Raw genomic sequence first — 19,871 nt, forward strand, 5'->3', positions numbered from 1 at the left:
AGTGTTAAATGCTAACAATAAAAATACACAATGAAACAGGAAGTTAAAGTCCTGTCAACACTCTCAAGTATAAACTCTCTCAGGTATAAACTCTCTCAGGTATAAACACAGCAGTAGAGACCATTAGAAACCATTAGAAAGCACTAGTGACCATGAGGGAGCAGTAGAAACCAGTAGAGACCCATACAATGCACTTGACACCAGACAAAACCAGCAGAAACAAGTACAGACCAGTAGAAACTAGTAGAGACCATCAGAAACCAGTAGAGACCAGGAGAAACCAGGAGAAACCAATAGAAACCAGTAGGGACCAGTAGATACCAGGAGAAACCAGGATAAACCAGTAAAAACCAGTAGAACCCATCAGAAACCAGTATGAACATGTTAAATCCCAGTATGACAACGATGACAGTTGGAGGTCAGAGGTCACACAGACAGATTTAAATAGAGACAACAGCAGGAAATGAAAGTGAAGAAGAAGAAGAGACCACAGGACAAACATGCAAACACAACATCAAACACACACACGGGTACACAACAAACAAACAAACAAAGTGTCAGGCTGATGACGGTGCCTCACCTTCTCTCTTCAGCGGCATGTCGTCTCTGATCCACACAAATCCTCTTTAGAGATTTTACAAACACGTCCAGTGCATGCTGGGTAATGGAGTCCTACTGCTGTCAGTCAGCACAGAAGCCCCGCCCACCTCCAGGGTTCAGGCCTCAGGACTGGATGATATCGTCACCTTCAGTTATTCTTGCACTAAAAAAATAAAAAAGATCAGCTGTAATTGGTTCAGATTTTATGACACTTTTAATGAATTTATATTTTTGCAGATGTATATTATTATTTATTCGACATTTATTGATTTTATTTCTAAAGAGGTTTAGAATTTTTACAAATGTATATCTTTACTATGTATTTTTTAATGCATAATTTTATATATTTCTATTTTTCAGATCAGTTTAGATGTTTATTGATGCACGTCTTTGATTTATTCATATTTTATTGATTGCTATGTTTTTGTTGATTAATCTTTTTTGATGGAAGCATTTGTTAAATCAACTAATTTGTTGATTACCATCTGTAGCAGGAAGTAACAGCATTTCTGGATAAGACGGACATTTAGTTTAATGTCTGAAACATTCCTGACGTCTCCATCAGCTACTGAACTGAAACCATCATTCCAGCTGCAAACAGCCGCTTTTATCTGATGAAAGCTGCTGGATTAGTTTCATTCTGGCTCCAGATGATGATAATTAACTCCAGCTTCATCAGATGATAGAAGACAGACAGATGGTCTCTGTCTGTCGCTACGTTTAGCAGCATAGTCTCTCATAGTTTTACAGCTTTAAGGATGCTAATTAAGCTGCAGATATCTAAGCTGGTCCCAGTTTAAACCAGAGGTCTCTTCATGCTGGGTTCCTCTTAAAGCTGCTGCTGTTGTTCTGCTGGTTCTCTGTCATAGTTTAGAAGAACCTTTATGGACCTCAGTAATCACTTCTTCCACCTGTGAGCGTCCAGATGTCTGCTGTGAAACTAGATGTTCCTAATAGCTGCTCTTTTCATGAGGACTTTGTTCAGTGATGCTGAGACTTTCAGAATGTCCTTGGTCCAGTTTCAGGATTAGACCTACTTTAGGTTGATCTTTGTTGGAACAATGATCTAGTGAAGGTTCTATCAGCTGTCCTCTCTGTTTCTGAAGTTTTCCAGAACAGTTCTACAGTTAGATCCTTCCTCATATTGCTGCAGGACTTCCACTGTCCACTCTGCTGCTCAGCTTTATTCTGCTGCTTTTATTGACTATTATTGGATCTAATCAATTCATTTCTGCCTCCAGAGTTGTTCTGGTATCTTCAAACCATCCTGCTGGAGATCCAGAGACCACAGAGGCCACCACAGATGGTTCCATTAACATCTGACTTGTTAGTCCAAATGCAGCTCTTGGTAACCAGGTTATCATTAGTGTTGGAAGAAGCAGGATTTGGATGGAAGAAACCTTTAAACTAGAGGTACTTGGACAGGAAGTGGTACTTTGTGTGTAATACTCCTTGAATAGACCTTTAAACTAGAGGTACTTGGACAGGAAGTAGTACTTTGTGTGTAATACTCCTTGAATAAAACTTTTAAAGTATATTCTAAGTGAAATCCTCCTTTAGAACTGTAACTTGTTCACTGTAGTGAACCTCCACTGCAGCAGGTGGCGCTGTGAAGAATAAAGGCTCTAAATGTGGTCCTGTCCCATTGTTGTTTAGACGCGCAGTAAAGAGTTCAGGGTGAACAGCGTCCTCTGGTGGACCTGAGGGACAACAGCAGTGAGTGAATCTTGAACATGAAGGACAAACAGCTCGAGATAAAACTGAACATTCCTGTGAAACTGGATTTAACTCTGAGGAGTTTAAAGCCTTCATGTGTTCCGTGTAACAGCTGAAATCTGAATTAAGGACATGCAAATGTGTCAAAAAACCTGGATTCTAGAGCAAAACAGCCTCAATAATCTAGATTTTAAGACCACGTGTGTGTCAGAAGAGTCTGTAACTGAGGTAAAAACGGTTGGTTTAGAACACAAAGAGATGTTAAACCTGAGAACAGAAGCTGTTCAGATAAAAACTCATCACTTTTGTTTTTGGTCCTCAACTTCGAATAATCCCTCAGTTTTTCCTGTCAGGTGACTTTTTGCTTGAACTCCTGTCAGGTCTAGACAATGAATTTAAATATCTTCTTACTTGTTAATTTAACCACCTCCACTCTGCATTATGTGACAGAGTTTGTTGGACGAAACGACCAGGAGGCGGCGAGTTTTTCCTGCCAACCTGTATTTAGGGCGAAAATACCCATCTCACCATAAGACGAACTCCTGCTCCCTGAGACGCTAAAACACTCTAAGCTTAAGCTTCTCTTCGCTAGAACTTTATTTAAATCACAAACGGTGCGTTTCAGCACCTGCACATTTGTCGGTAAACCGTTAATTTTTACCGGTAACCCTTTTGTTTTCAGTTCCGCTCATGTTTCCAGTCAGGCACCGCTCAGGACGCCTCTCTCCTCGGGCAATTCTCCCGCCCTCACCGATCACTGATCAATCACAAAACCGCTCGATCCATTGCAGTGTTGTGATTAGTCAAAACTCGGGAGAGGCGAGGGCTCAGCTCCGCATATGATTGGCCCGCTCTGCTGTCAGTCACGTGGGCCCAGGGTTGTTCTATAAAATTGCGGGCTCTGGTTTCAGATCACGGTTACGGGGTTGCTGTCAGCAGCTAGCAGTACAGGTTATGATAGTCAAGCCCACACGCACACGCTGACACGTACAGGCACATGCAGGGAGAGCTGAACGCGGTGTCGTTGTCGCGCACAGAGCGGTTTGTTGTTGGCTGTGTTTCTGATAGATGCGTGTTAGCTCAGTGCTAGCTACTTCCTGCGTGTTAGCCGGACGAGGGTAGCGCTCGAAGCTAACTGTTGACCTGTCAGTTTGATTTATTCATGACGAAGCGCCGAGATTGGTGGAGGCACCGGCAGGGGCGGGGCTTAGATGGTTTTTAAGGTAAACACAAAAACACCCACACAGCAGTGATTGATTATTGGTTGATAACTCTGGAAATAAATGTTTCTGAAGTTTTTTCTCCTCTAAAGTTTGAGAAATCATCGGATCCAGACGTTTAAATGTTTTCTGATATCTTAGACCAACCAGCTGATTAATTCAGAACCTGATGTTGTTGTTCAGGTGTCATGTGGTCTGTATTTACAGCAGGTACCAGACTAAAACACACTAGAATACTTTTATTAGTGAAGCACTTTGATTAACTCATGTTCAGTTTTCATGCTGTGATAATTAATCTATCATTTTGAGTCATTTTTAAGGAAGTTATGTTGAGTTTGTGGTTTCTGTATTTTTTTATCTGATTCCTGTCACAGTATTCAGAATTTATTTTCAATAAACAAAGCGTTGCATTTAGTTACTATTTTTTGAGATTTGATATAATGATCATAAACAGATTATTATAAACATGAATAAAGAGTCCAGTTCCTGCAGAAATGGCTTTTCAAAAAGAATATAAAACATGTTTTATCTCTGTGGTTTAATATAATTTATTATCTGTATCATTTCAATAAAACCTGTGACTGAAACCAGACTTCATTATTTTTATTTTTCAGTTTAAGACATCAGTTATCATGTAATTGACTGTTAAAAGAAGTTTATAATTAATTTTCCAGTCAGTTGAGTCATTGATATTTTTATGGATTGTTTCTCAGTCGATGAATCTGATTGGCTCTGCCTCCTGTCAGTCAGACTGACCCTCTTCCTCTCCCTCTACAGTGATTGGCGGATTGACGCCCAGGTGGAAGATGATCAGGATGTCACTGGACAAAGAGACCCTCCTTCCTCTTGAGGTGCCCGTCAGAGTCAGCCCCACCTTCTCCTCCACTGTCAGCCTATCAGAGCAGCCGCCACTGGCTAAGACCCGCCCCTTCATCCGTCCTAAAAACGGCCTCCAGCAGCCTGCGGGTGTTCAGCCCCCCGTCCCCTCTCAGCGAATCGGGAAGAGGCGTTACTCGATGGGTGTCGGCTTCAAGGGGCTGGCCAAGCGCCGTCGCCGTGCCAACAGCGACAGCCAATCAGAGCCCGTACTGCCAAGTCACTTCCTGTTGGGAGGAAATATCTTCGACCCGCTGAACCTGAACTCACTGATGGATGAGGATGTGAACAGGTGAGACTCGTCCTGAGCTGCAGGTCAGTTATCAGTCCAAAGATCAGAATCAGAAGTGAGCAAACACTCAGAAGGTACCTTAAAATACTCACTAAACGTCAGACAACAAGATAACAACAGAGTTAGTAACTAGGAATGCCGATATTGGCATAAATATGTATTATCGGCCAATATCATTATTGATTTTTTTTCACCTATCAAGAAAACCGATGAAATAATGCCTGGGTTTCGCTGGCATTTACTGGCGCACAAATGATCACATCATCAAACTGCGTCCTGATGCGTGTAAACAAACTTGCCGGATTTCCGGAATTTGGCTCGAAAAAACAAAGCTAGGACTACATTACCAGTCGAGTTCGTCTACCAATGGAATGAGGGGAACACAGCTTTTGCTCTCAATCAAACTAATATCAATAGCCAATGGGAGTAGAGTGGGGGCGGGGCTTAAAAAGACATTGAGATCCAGCTACAGGTGAGTTTATTGTTGTTGCAGTGATACAGAAATCTTTAACTAATCCATTTTCCAGACTTTAAGCTGCATCATTGCTAAAATCTAATCACTTGGTCCTTGTGTCATTTCTGACCTTCCCTGAAAATTTCATCCAAATCTGTTATTCAGCTTTTTTTGAGTAATGTTGCTGACAGACAAATAGGTGGAAAGACAAACATACGCTGATTGTCACATAACTCTGCTGTGTTCCTTGGTGGAGTAAAAATAAAAGGCGCTAGGTGTGGTTGGAAGAGTTAAACAGAGACAGCAGCTCTTCGGTTGCTGGTGCAAAAAACTGAAGGAGTCTGATGCTTCTGTACCGTGTGTTTAAAAAACTCATGAACGCAACTAACAGCTAAAGAGCTGCCAGTCAGGAGTCAGACCCACAGAGCTGCTGTCCTCTGAAACTGGTTTACTGGGAGCAACATCCACCACTGAGGTACCGACATCAGACTGACCGGTAGAGACGAGAGCCTGCCCCCGCTGCTGGAGAAAATCCTAGAGGAAACACTGGAGGTCAGAGCGATGGGGTGGTGCTCAGGGGGACGGCTGCTTCTCCACAGGTATGATGGTGGAGGTTTGAAGCATCTGGGGACAACAGCCTGACTCCAGGAGATGTTGGAGATGTCTGAGAACATCTGCAGCCCCTCTGCACCGTCCTTCAGCATCTGACCACGTCTGAGTGTTTCCTGCTGGTCTCAGCTGAGCCGGTCCTGGAGAACCAGAACCAGGAGCAAAAAGGTTCTGGTTTTTTAGAACCTGTTGAAGATGCTCTGTTTTGGGAGGTTTTTACTTAATGAGGCATGAAGAATAAAGTGACTTTTTATGAAAAATGATTTGAAGCTTAAATTTGATCATTTTTTCTGAGGGGACAGTACATGATGCCTTCAGAGGTTTAAAATGTGACGATGGATTCTGTCTGGACAGTTTCTGATGAATGGTGTCAGTTGTTCTCAGCATTCCAGCAGGGTTTTGGGTTTCAGAGGGTTAAACGTGTTAAAAAAAAAAAAAACATATTTCCTCATAAACATGAAGACCTCGAGGACACATGGTGGTTCTTAATAAACCGGACATGTTGTACTAAAACTAAACAGAATAAACTCACATTCAGGCTCTTCTCACTTCTCAGGGCAACCAATCAGGAGACTCCAAAATGCTCACCCCTGCCTTCGCGGGGCGAAGACCCCGTCGAGATCCTGGTTCCCCGTGACATCACCGACCCCCTGAACCTGAAGGGAGGGGGGGAGGAAGGGGAGGGAGCGGGGGGAGTCCTGCTGTCCCCCCTGAAGTCCAGGAAGAGGCACCGGAACCGACACCATGGTGCCCCAGCAGACCGGGAGGTGGTACCGGCCCGACTGTTCCCCCCCACAGCTGGACTCACAGGTGTGGGGGGGGGGATCCAACAGAACACCTGGTGGATCCAACAGGATGTCTGGATCCAATACGACATCTGGTGGATCCAGCGGGACACCTGGTGGAACCAGCAGACGTCCTAGTGGATCCAGCGGGACACCTGGTGGATCCAGCGGGATGCCAGGTGGATCTACCTGGTGGATCCACTAACATGATGTCTAATGTCCTGTAGTTCCTCTTTAGACCAGAGTTATGAAGCATCAGTAACATCTAAATAAACACTAACATGATGTCTAATGTCCTGTAGTTCCTCTGTTGGCCAGAGATGGCAGCGTTCCTGCATCTCCTCTCCCCTGTGAACTCAACACGGCCATCACCTGCAGAGATGATGTAGCCCCGCCCCCTATCCTACCCAGGAGGCACACCCACCCTCCATCTGGCCCCGCCCACAAGCCTGGGAACCAGGGTGATGCTCGTCATCGGAGACGGCGGCGCACCACCTCGGCGAGGTCGTCAGATGTTGCTGCAGGCACTGTCACTATGGCAGCCGCGGCTCAGCCAACCAAATTCCAGACACCGCTGGTAGGAGGGGCTAAAGCCGGAAGGTAAGCGCTATACGTGACTTGGTTAGAATGCTGTGATCTGGTTGGACAGCGCGGTCACATGAGCTGTGTTTCCCTGCAGGTGTGGACCACAGCCCCGCTCCGATCGGCCACCAGAAAGGGTCAAAGACAAACAACGCTACCAGCATGGCAACCACAGCCGTTACTATGGTTACCACGGCCTCTATGGCGACAGGTGGGAGGGGCGAGTTGGGGAGGTGAAGGACCCTCGGATTGGCCTCCTGGAAGCTGATTGGTTCAGAGACAAGACGGTGCTGGATGTGGGCTGCGGTGCGGGTCACATGACCCTGGCCATCGCCCGGAGGTTCAACCCTGCCCACATCCTGGGGGTGGAGCTAGACGAGCGGCTGGTGCACGCCGCCAAGCAGAACATCCGGCACTTCCTGTCACATGACATGGTGGTGGAGGAGAGGAAGATGACAAAGGTAGTTCCGCCTTCTAACCTGCAGAGAGGCAGGGAGCAGGAAGTGATGCGGGAGGCCTTCCTGTCCCTCCCTCTGTCATTCAGGGTGAGTCGGGGTCCTCTCTGTGCTCCTCCCCTCCTACCTCCACGCTCCTCCTCCAGGTTTCCAGACAACGTCACCTTCATCCAGGTGAGTCATCCACCTGTCTCAATGGTAACCCCTGCTCTGTATCGCCTCATCACTGTGGCTCCTCCCACAGGGTGACTACGTGTCTGAGCTGGAGGCGTGGCCTGGGCGGGGTCGCTATGATGTCATCATGTGTCTGAGTGTGACCAAGTGGGTGCAGCTGCAGTCAGGTGACGGAGGTGTGGTCAGACTGTTTCGACGGGCCTATCAGAGCCTGTCGTCTGGCGGATTATTCATCCTGGAGCCGCAAGCGTGGAGCAGCTACAACCGCAGCAAGAGGGCCTCGGTAACGTACAGATATTAAAAAATATATTAAACTACAGGAGAACCTTTATATAGGAGGATAAACTACAGGAGAACATTTATATAGGAGGATAAACTACAGGAGAACCTTTATATAGGAAGATAAACTACAGGAGAACCTTTATATAGGAAGATAAACTACAGGAGAACCTTTATGTAGCAGAATAAACTACAGGAGAACCTTTATGTAGGAGGATAAACTACAGGAGAACCTTTATATAGGAGGATAAACTACAGGAAAACATTTATATAGGAGGATAAACTACAGGAAATCATTTATATAGGAGAATAAACTACAGGAGAACCTTTATATAGGAGAATAAACTACAGGAGAACCTTTATATAGGAGAATAAACTACAGGAGAACCTTTATATACTAGAATAAACTACAGGAGAAACTTTATATAGGAGAATAAACTACAGGAGAACCTTTATATGGGAGAATAAACTACAGGAGAACACAGACCTTTATATATACTTTGAGGATTTCAGTATATTTCTAAACATTTCCAGCAGAGCAGCCTGTTTTTGTTCTGTAACGTGAGTTAAAAATCGTCTACGTTCTTTTTAGGACACAACATTTCGTCACTTCAGGAGTTTGAGGCTCAGACCTGAACAGTTCACCTCCTTCCTGACCGACAACGTGGGCTTCAGCTCCTACAGACTGCTCAGACACACAGGTAGACAGGTGGACAGGAAGTAGACTACCCCATGTTTCCTGTCTGGACTTTAAAGTCTGTTAGACCTAATATAGAACCAACCTGGATAAAAAAAACACCCCTAATGTAAGACCACCCCTAATATAAGACCACCTCTTATAGACCACCTTAATATAAGACCATCTCTTCTAGACCACCTCTAGTATAAGACCACCTCTTATAGACCACATCTAATATAAGACCACCTCTAGTATAAGACCACCTCTTATAGACCACCTTAATATAAGACCACCTCTTATAGCCCACCTTAATATAAGACCACCTCTTATAGACCACCTTAATATAAGACCACCTCTTATTGACCACATTAATATAAGATCACCTCTAAGACCACCTCTTATAGACCACCTCTAGTATAATACCACCTCTTATAGACCACCTCTAATATAAGACCACCTCTTATAGACTACCTTAATATAAGACCACCTCTAATATAAGACCACCTCTAAGACCACCTCTAGTATAATACCACCTCTTTTAGACCACCTCTTATAGACCACCTCTAATATAAGACCACCTCTTATAGACCATCTCTAGTATAATACCACCTCTTATAGACCACCTCTAATATAAGACCACCTTTTATAGACCACCTCTGATATAAGACCACCTCTTCTAGACCACCTCTAACAGAATACTTCCTCTTCTAGACCACCTCTAGTATAAGACCACCTTTTATAGACCACTTCTAATATAAGATCACCTCTTCTACACCTCCTCTAGTATAAGACCACCTCTAATAGACCACCTTAATATAAGACCATCTCTAATACACCACCTTAATATAAGATCACCTCTTTTAGACCACCTCTAACAGAAGACCACCTCTTCTAGACCACCTCTAGTATAAGACCACCTCTTATAGACCACATCTAATATAAGACCACCTCTAGTATAAGACACCTCTTATAGACCACCTTAATATAAGACCACCTCTTATAGCCAACCTTAATATAAGACCACCTCTTATAGACCACCTTAATATAAGACCACCTCTTATTGACCACGTTAATATAAGACCACCTCTAAGACCACCTCTTATAGACCACCTCTAGTATAATACCACCTCTTATAGACCACCTCTAATATAAGACCACCTCTTATAGACCACCTTAATATAAGACCACCTCTAATATAAGACCACCTCTAAGACCACCTCTTATAGACCACCTCTAGTATAATACCACCTCTTATAGACCACCTCTTATAGACCACCTCTAATATAAGACCACCTCTTATAGACCATCTCTAGTATAATACCACCTCTTCTAGACCACCTCGAATATAAGACCACCTTTTATAGACCACCTCTGATATAAGACCACCTCTTCTAGACCACCTCTAACAGAATACTACCTCTTCTAGACCACCTCTAGTATAAGACCACCTTTTATAGACCACTTCTAATATAAGATCACCTCTTCTAGACCTCCTCTAGTATAAGACCACCTCTAATAGACCACCTTAATATAAGACCATCTCTAATAGACCACCTTAATATAAGACCACCTCTTATAGACCACCTCTAACAGAAGACCACCTCTTCTAGACCACCTCTAGTATAAGACTACCTCTAATAGACCACCTTAATATAAGACCACCTCTTATAGACCACCTCTAATATAAGACCGCCTCTTCTAGACCACCTGTAGTATAAGACCACCTCTTATAGACCATCTCTAGTATAATACCACCTCTTATAGACCACCTCTAATATAAGACCACCTCTTCTAGACCACCTGTAGCATAAGACCACCTTTTATAGACCACCTCTGATATAAGACCACCTCTTCTAGACCACCTCTAGTATAAGACCACCTCTAATAGACCACCTTAATATAAGACCACCTCTTATAGACCACCTCTGATATAAGACCACCTCTTCTAGACCACCTCTAGTATAAGACCACCTCTAATAGACCACCTTAATATAAGACCACCTCTTCTAGACCACCTCTAGTATAAGACCACTCCTGGTTCCAGCAGGTGTTTTGTTCACTTGCATTCTTGTCCTGGTTGAGTTCACGTATAAAAGATAAATTTGTTTTTGTCTCTGAACTGTTTCAGGTAACCAGCGGCCCATCTACCTGTTCCACAAAGGCCCCGCCCAGAGGAAATGAGGTCACTGCAGGGTTACGGTGGACACGCCCCCTGTTAGGCAGCAGCCTTTGACTGTCCAGGAGACGGTGAGGAGGGAGCTGATTGGTGGATGAACAAACTCATTGATGATGTCACTCCAGAGGACGATAGACTGGATCTGATTGGACAGCAGGGCCCCTTCTGTGGACCTGATTGGCTGACTGATTCAACATCTTTTACATTTTACAGATCAGTTCACCCAGAGGATGAAAATCCAAATCAGTGACAAGAAGCTGAAAAGTCCACTGAAGAGTCTGAACACCTGAAATAAAACCAAACACCAAGAAGTAGAACGGAACCAGTGGATGAAATCTAAAAGTTTATTCAAACACCAGGCGGTGACACAGAACCAGTGAATTATTGATATATTTAAGTTTTTCTTCCATTAAAGCTAGTTTCAGATCATTTACCATCAAACTGAACTCCAGGATGAATGAACCAGTCCAGCCGTTAGTTTTATGTTTTACAGCTTCTTTTAGTGAACGTGGTCAGTTTTAATGAGAATAGAGGGGATTTTCATGTTTATGGATACACATCAATACTCAGTTACATTTTTCAAACTGCAACTGGAAAATCACACAAGAAGGAAGATTTCAGTTCTGGAAATGTTGTGTTTGAATATTGAGTAGTGGTTAAATTCACATTATTCTGACCAACAGCTGTTTCAGACTTTAGATAATAATGAAAGTCATCCAGTGAATCAGTGGATAGAAGAAGCTTCCAGACAGACTGGCTCTTTCTCTCAGGAGCTAAAATCTGTTTCGTAATGGCAGAACTTTGATAAATCCTTCACACATGAACCAGATGTTTCTGAGGATGTTTCAGGGTTTGGACTTCATCGTCCTTCAGATGCTGTAATCAGTGTTTGACCACATGGAGGCACCGTTCTGCTGTTGCTCGTCTCAAGAAGTTTATCTAGGAATCAACCTGAGACTAAACAAGGTACCATCAATGGCAGAAGCTGTCGATCAGCCACATGGTGGCACTGTAAAGAATGAAACCTGTTTCAGCATAGCGCCACCTGTAGGTCAAAGGAGAGAGGAGCAGTATGTGTCACTGTGAGTACTGAATGTAAATCCAGTTTTATTTAACACCAAAAACCGTTATGTCTTAAGTTGGACGTGTTGTTGGATCTTTAGCTAATGCTAGCGCTCTGCTAAACCACCTGGATTATTAGTTAAATGAAACCGGAGCAATTCAGGAAGTTATTTCATGGACAATGATTAAAACCAGGATAGAAAATTCCAAAGATATTAACACAAATTAATCAGAACTTTGTAATGCTGGGTTTAGAAAGTGAATTCAAAAAGTGTCTACTCAGTAGCGCTGTTGGGCTGTAAAACCGCTTCAATGTTGTTTTTTTTTACTTTTCTATAGTGGTGGATGCGATTAAAAAATGAATCTAATTAATTAGAGGCTTTGTCATTAATCACAATTAATCACACTTTTGTCAATTAGCAATATTTGACACAATAAGGGAAGTTTTTCAATTCAAATAAAATTGTGGTTGACAATTGAATCAATAGACATATATGTTTAAAATTAAATATTTATAAATAGTTTAAAATGGGACATATAGAAAAAAGTGATTTTGATGATTTCCAGCCTGAATTTAGTTGTTTTTATGTTTCCACTGTATGGCACATAACATCAGCATAAGTGGTTCAAGGAGCTTCAGAAAGTTGAAAATCCAGTCTTAATTCTGTTTTCATCGTTTCTGGGTCTGATCAATGGTGTCATTTTGGTGTTTCTTTTTTTTAGGAATACAATTTTTTTATTTGTGTATTTTTTTTATAAACAAAAACTTTATAATTAAGTTATTAAAAGACAGATATTTTTGTTGTTTAAGTTATTCCTCCTCCAAGGAGGCGGAGCCTCGACAGTGTAATAACATAAACCACAAAAATGTTTCATTTCTATTTTTCTGCATTTTTCATCTGTCTGCTACATTCACAGATTACTGCAAATCTAAGTGCAATTATAGCGATTTTATTCAACATTTAAAGACTTTTTGTAAACTCAAGCACTGTCTAGAAAAGTGGTCTATTATGGGATGGCTACACCGTTAGCTGTTGGCTGTTAGCAGGACTGTGGTAGCTAACGTTAGCTCTGGTGCTAACAGCAACATGTTTTACATTGAGGTGATCAGAAAACTCTTTGTTGTACAATTTGTACACAACCAGGCTTTAATCCAAGTTGCCATCAGGAAGATTTTTAAAAGAAAACTTTCTGCCCAACAAGCTCAATCTGGTCTTCCACCACTGTTCACCAGAGTGCTGACATCACTCAGTGCTTCCTGTGCTTCTGGCAAACAGACTTTAGGTTAATTACTGCCACCTACTGGGCCGGAGTATTCATCAGAGTTACTGGTGTGCCAGGAATTAGGGAACTGAGAAAGCTGCGATTAAATGCGTTAATTTATTTAAGGCGTTGTTTTCTGTGTAATTAATTAATCGAAATTAACGCATTAAAGTCCCTGCCCTACTTTTCTAGTTTCTAGCAGTGAAGTGTTGGAACACGTGGCGCTAAACTCCAGTTACATGATTCTATATAATCAAAGGATCATTACTTAGAAATCACACAGTTGATTGATTGGCTGTCAGTCATTTAGGGGGCGTGGCCTCGTTTCAGCTCCAGCTCCAGCGCCGCCTCGTCGCCATGGGAACTGAGACCTGGCAGGTCAAAAGTCAGCCCGTCTCCTCCCTCCATGCTGTCATCTGACAGTCGTGGAAACTCGCCGTCCAGCTGTTCTTCTCTGGCTCCGCCCACATCTCCTGCAGCTGCGACCACACCTCCTGCAGCTCCGCCCACACTTCCTGCAGCTCCGCCCACATTTCCTGTAGCCCTGCCCACTCCTGGAATCAGACTGGGTTCCCTGTGATGAAGTCGACTCAGGAGGTGGTAATAGGTCAGCATCAGAGCCTGTGGGTGTGGCCAGAGAAGGTCATCTGTCAGCATCTTTCAAATGAACACTAACATTCGCTTGTTTGAAATGCCGTGTCATGTGATGTCATGATGATGTCACTCTGTGTCTGCTCTCCATGCTGTCGTCTCCACCGTCTTCGTCTCCGGTGTCTCCGTCTCTCTCAGACTCTCTCTCTCCCAGTAGGACCAGTTCATTGAGCCACAGACTGCTGGGGTTACTGGGAGCCTGGAGGCGCTCTGCGCTCTGCACACACACACACACACACACACACCGGTTCCATGTCAGGTCATGTTCAGCGTTATTTCATTGAAATTTATTAAATTTGAAAAGATGACTCACCTCCTGAGAGGAATCCACCTGTTCCACAGCCTGCAGGATGACATCACACGTTTACCATGACATCATCTGTCACATTTCTACACTGTGAGGACATTTCTACACTGTGGAGACGTTTCTTCACTGTGAGGACATTTCTACACTGTGAGGATATTTCTACACTGTGAGGACATTTCTACCCTGTGGAGACGTTTCTACACTGTGGAGACGTTTCTACACTGTGGAGACGTTTCTACACTGTGGAGACGTTTCTACACTGTGAGGAAGTTTCTACACTGTGAGGACGTTTCTACACTGTGGAGACGTTTCTACACTGTGAGGAAGTTTCTACACTGAGGAAGTTTCTACACTGTGGGGAAATTTCTACACTGTGAGGACGTTTCTACACTGTGAGGACGTTTCTACACTGTGGAGACGTTTCTACACTGTGAGGAAGTTTCTACACTGTGGGGAAATTTCTACACTGTGAGAACGTTTCTACACTGTGAGGACGTTGTGAAGGTTAGATGGAACTGCAGACCATTGGCTGTGGAGATGTTTCTAAACTATGGGATGCTTGGTTCAGGTCAGGGTTCTGTGAATGCTCTATCAGGGGAACGTCTCACATGAACGTTGTGTCCTTACCGTGTTCTGCAGGTTCTGTCGTTGTCTCAGTTGTTGAGGACCCTGTAGAATTGAACCAGTCAGAGTCAGTTTATCACTCAGGTTCTTTAATAACTACAGCTACTATCAGCTACAGTTCCTCTAACGTCCACTAGGTGCTGCTGTCAGAGTGATGGTAAAGTTAGAGTCCTGTATTCCTGACATAGAAACCATGGTGGCTGTGTTGGTGTATGATCTATACAGTGAAGATCTGAGGCCTTTGGGTGCTGTAGGAACCTGGTTCATCTTCAGTCTGAAGGACCAGACTTTATAGTTTCATCAAACTCAGAAATCTGCGTGTTTAACTCTGACCTCTGAACTGTGGCTGGACTCGGAGGAGGCTGACGATGAGGAGGATGAAGAGGAGGATGATTGTTTCTGTGGAGGTGCAGCAGGAGTGGTGGAGATCTGCAGACACACAACACACAGATTCAAGGACAGCAATCGGGAAGTGTTGATCTGCGTCCAGTTTGAGGATGAAACTCGTTTTTCAAAAGATAAACACTCCGTGACTGACCTGAGAATAAAGTGCAGAACCTGCTGGAGCTAAATATGACATTTAAAATGTAATATTTAATTTATTCAGCTTCATGTTGATGATCAGATGATGCAGAGAAATAAAGTCAGTTGTTGCTTCTGGATTGTAATTATGATAAAACGTGCCACAGGTTTTCTAAGATGAATTCATTACGCCACAGATCTGTTGGGTTGATGACATCTCCATGAGGATCAGAGGGTTCAGGGTGAAGAATGAGCTCCAGCAGAATGTTCTTTCATGGAAGATCATCTAGCAGGTGTTGGATGAGGGTCATCAACCTCCCTCTGACAGCAGCAGGGTTTCTCTTGATTCTGTTCTTTAACCCATAGTTTAGTTTGTTTTTGTTAAATAACTAGCTTTGTAGTCACCACCGTCTGTTAGTTTATGAGCCAGGCTGGAACAGATGGAGCTCTTCTTCACCTCAGTAGATCCAGACTTCTGTAGCTCTGCTGGATGACGACGTTGGAGGGCTTGGTTCTTGGTGTTTAATCAGCGTTTAGTGAAGACTTGCTCTCTCTGGTTATTATGGTGAATGTTCAGAGGAAGTGTGTCACCAGCTGTGATGCTGGTGGTTATATCTCTGAGTTGTAGTTCTGTAGCTGCATCATTGTGGTGAGTTGCTGTGGTTCTGTCTCTGAGTTCTGGTGGTGAGTTGCTGTGGTTCTGTCCCTGTCAGGCTCCAGACCAGTCCTTGGAGTCCATTGGGGGGATTTGTTGTGTGGTGAGGAAGTGGTTGGAGCTGTTGTCTCGTGGTCGCTGATCCTCAGTTGCTTTGCTGGGCCTACAGGATCTCAGTATATAAATACTCACCACCAGGACCACTTGAAGACCAGGGGGGTCTAGTCAGGTTCTGGTGAGGCAGTCAGAGGGACGGAGCCATGGAGATGATCAGCTGTTTGAGCTGCAGAGTTCTGACTGTTGGAGAGCAGCTGTGGTTCTGGTGTCCATTCTCAGGTTGTTTATAGGCAGGTCTGAGTCGTGGCTTCTGCTCCATCAGAGCAGCTACTGGAGCTAGGACTGTTCTTGGAAGCAGCGTTTTAAGATGGATGTCAGAGATAAAAGGTTAGAAAGAACATGAAGCGCATCCTGAAAGAAAGCCTGGTTGACGCCTGATGATTGATGATGAGTTCAGCTGTAGTCTACGTTCCAGGACTTCATTTCTTTCACCGTCCTCTCAGTCCTCAGAGCTGAACAGTTCACCCTGGACCTCACTACAGCACAGCCTGAAGATGTCCAACTGGAGTCCCCTGGAGGACTTCAAATGTCTCTTAAATACCATGGACATATCATCTTTTAGGATTTAGATAGTTAGTACCTTAGGCCTACAGACAGAGATTCAGGTTCTGGGAGAAGTCTGGTCACCAGACCTACATGGAGTTCTCCAGAGATCTGACGACTCATTTCAGTCGATGGTGTCCTTCACTGAATGTTCGTACATACGATGCTCTGTGTGATTTAATGATCCTGGAGCAGTTGAAGGACTCAGTTCCTCCTCACATTGCTGTCTATGTTGGTGAACATAAGGAGAAGACAGTAGAGGAAGCAGCGACTCTGGAAGATGATTATGTGTGAACACATCAGGGTGATTATAGAACTCAGCAGGTTAGAATAGAAGAGTCAGGTCTGTGTGGAGTCAGGTACAGGTGGATCAGGATAAAACCTGTAACTACTGCAGAGGACACTGGAAGGCTGGATGTCCTGGAAAAGGTAGTCCTGAAGGTCGACAGGTGGAGCCTGTTGGGCTAGCTGCTCCTGGCAGGAGGTTACCTGGTGTAGGGTTAGGGTTTGTCCTGGTGTCCTCTCTCCTGGCGTCCTCTATCCCAGACTTTAGGGGGATCTACAGTAGGGGACCATGTGATTTCTCAGCCTTCCTGTCTGATGGTTTTGTGTCTCTGGAAGGTACTGATGGTCAGACACCAGGTAGAATCCTGGCAGGTTCTGGAGCTCATCCTTCAGTGATTGTGGGTTCTGTGCTGCCGTTCTGTCAGTTCACTGCTACTGGTGGTGATGTTCTGATGCAGGGAATGGGTTTAGATGTGTTTCCTGTTCCAACCTATGAACTGAGGCTGGACTGTGGTCTGGTTCAGGGTGAGGTGACCATGGGGGGACATCCAGCTCTACCAGTCCTGGGGGTGGAGGTTATTCTGGGGAACAACTTAGCTGTATTTCATGAGGAAATACTTCTGAAACATGGAGCTGAGAATACTCAAGTACTTCTACTGTTTATACTGTAGCTACATGTTCTATAACTGATGACTCACTGTGAGGTAGACCTGATCCTGAAGGAGGAGCTGCAGGTCTCCCCATTCTCCTGGTAACTGTATGGACAACATAGACACAGTTATTAATCAATCGCATGAGTGATCGCTCACATGTCTTATTAATCACAACTGGACCTCCTGCTGGACCCTGTACTGAACCCTGCATTAGACCTCCTGCTGGACCCTGTATTGGACCCCCTGCTCGACCCCTGCTGGACCCTGTACCTCCTCTTGGACCCTATATTGGACCTCCTCTGTATACTGTAAACACTACATATACTGTAAATACTGTATATAATCTCCCATTGTAATTAAACAACGGTGTGCCTTCACTGTAAGTTAGCCTGTTAGCCAGTTAGCCCATTAGTGCGTTAGTAGGTTGGATTGTTAGCCAGTTAGTCTGTTAGTCAGTTAGCCTGTTAGCCAGTTGGCCTGTTCACCCATTAGTCTGTTAGCCAGTTAGCCGGTTAACTGACACAGAATGTCACTGAACAGGAGAGTTGCAGCTGAAGGAAGCAGCAGACTGAATGAAGAGAAGAGCTCGTGTCTCATTGCTGTGATGATATGTGTGTTTTGAAATAGTGTAATTTAAGTTGTCATTTCCAACCACACACCAGTAGCAACGTGGAGACGTGGACAGGAAACAGAGGCTTCAGAAGGCCACTGAACTGTAAAGAGACATGCAACTACAGCTAAATATGGAGGGGTAAAGTCAAGTTTCATACTAGCAAAGGAAATAACCAAATCAAGGAGGCCATTTACAGAGGAATTATCCTTTAAAGTGTAAACCAGATGTTTGCTAAACGTCAGTCTCGCTAGAAATACCAAGCAGATCTGCAATCACTGCTCAAAGATAAAGCAAATATGAAAGTGATGCTTGGAACAGCCACAGAACAGGAATCTTTCAGTGGGGTACACCTGTGGAACCTTCAACCAGTGGAGCAGCTGCTAAAAGAGAGGACTGGATGTAAAGCTGGGACAACTTCATGATAATAGATTATTTGTTTTAATTTGATGTCTCTTTCTACCAGGTAGTTCGCATTAAGGCCTGTAAAACAGAAACTGAGATCTGGAGGCTCAGTTGGATGTGAGAACAGAACAGGAGACCTGCAGGATTATCATTCTACTTTATCTTAGATCTACCAAAACATGTCAGCAGTCCCCCTGTGTCTGGCCTCCATGTGGTTCTCATTCCCCTCTTCTGAACTCAGTTTGACAACTGCTGTCTATTAAATACCTGTTCTCATTTCTGTACATCACCATGCATAGAAAGAGGCAGAAACCCTCCATTTATTCTGAACTTTTTCTTTCTGTATCGTCAGTCTGCAGCTTCAGGAACATTCTAATTGTGCAGGAGAACGTCTGTATCTGCAGCTCTAAGCTCTTTAAACCGATGCATCAGGTGATCAATACGACCCGTTCTTACCGGAGCGGCACGGCTGTGATCCAGCAGAACCACAGTCATCACAAACAGCCACATCCTGGACAAACACTCAGCTGAACGGGGGCAGTGGGTCGGTTCTGGGGTTCCTGAAGGCCTCGTATGTCCGGGTCGGTTCTGGGGTTCCTGAAGGCCTCGTATGTCCGGGTCGTTTCTGGGGTTCCTGAAGGCCTGTATGTCCGGGTCGTTTCTGGGGTTCCTGAAGGCCTCGTATGTCCGGGTCGGTTCTGGGGTTCCTGAAGGCCTCGTATGTCCGGGTCGGTTCTGATGGTCCTGAAGGCCTCGTATGTCTGAGTCGATCCGGGTATCAGGGGTCCTGCAGGTTCTGACTGCGTCCTGCTCTGCTTGCTGTCTTTTATGGTGTGTTTGTCAGGAAGTGTGTGTCATCATGTCGCCCTCGGTTACGCCCTCCTCCTACTGACTGTCCGCCCAACAACAACAACAACAAGCTGACAACAAACATTCAGAGCAGCTGCTGTTCAGCTTCACTTTAATGTCTCCCCTGGGAGAAATATGTGTTTTAACAAAGAACAAGCTGCACAGCAACACACAGGACAGAACACATAGTAGTAGAACACATAAAGTACATAACATATAACCCTAGATGTGTAGCTAAATAACATAAAATAATATAAAAAACGAAAAGTCACACATCAGCACCCACAGCTGCTCATTAAGGAGCCTGATTAGGGACAGAGGAGGTCTAAACCCAGCAGGACTCTGGACCTCCTGCCTGAATCCAACAGTTCAGACTGAGAGAACAGGACATGTGACAGGTGAGAATGAAGACTGATGGAGGTCTGAAT

At 44.2% G+C, this 19,871-nt stretch overlaps 2 protein-coding genes across 2 annotated transcripts in view; one reads left to right on the top strand and one right to left on the bottom strand.

Moving 5' to 3' along the window:
- LOC111563200 (disks large homolog 4-like) overlaps positions 1–737 on the bottom strand; it is a 49,337-nt gene extending 48,600 nt beyond the window's left edge. The window contains exon 1 of the mRNA XM_055007533.1: positions 581–737. Coding sequence (XP_054863508.1) covers positions 581–599 — 19 coding nt within the window. The 5' untranslated portion in view covers positions 600–737. The remainder of the gene's footprint in view (positions 1–580) is intronic.
- Positions 738–3,208: 2,471 nt separating this feature from the next.
- LOC111589086 (7SK snRNA methylphosphate capping enzyme-like) lies at positions 3,209–12,327 on the top strand. Its single transcript, XM_055007539.1, has 8 exons — positions 3,209–3,539; positions 4,314–4,704; positions 6,324–6,577; positions 6,855–7,152; positions 7,232–7,763; positions 7,834–8,046; positions 8,635–8,743; positions 10,850–12,327. Exons 2-8 carry the CDS (start codon positions 4,343–4,345, stop codon positions 10,900–10,902), a joined length of 1,821 nt encoding a protein of 606 aa, XP_054863514.1. The 5' UTR covers positions 3,209–3,539; positions 4,314–4,342; the 3' UTR covers positions 10,903–12,327.
- The last annotated feature ends 7,544 nt before the right edge of the window (positions 12,328–19,871 follow it).

The sequence above is a fragment of the Amphiprion ocellaris genome, chromosome 23 (genome assembly GCF_022539595.1).
Source record: "Amphiprion ocellaris isolate individual 3 ecotype Okinawa chromosome 23, ASM2253959v1, whole genome shotgun sequence".
Taxonomy (NCBI): domain Eukaryota; kingdom Metazoa; phylum Chordata; class Actinopteri; family Pomacentridae; genus Amphiprion; species Amphiprion ocellaris.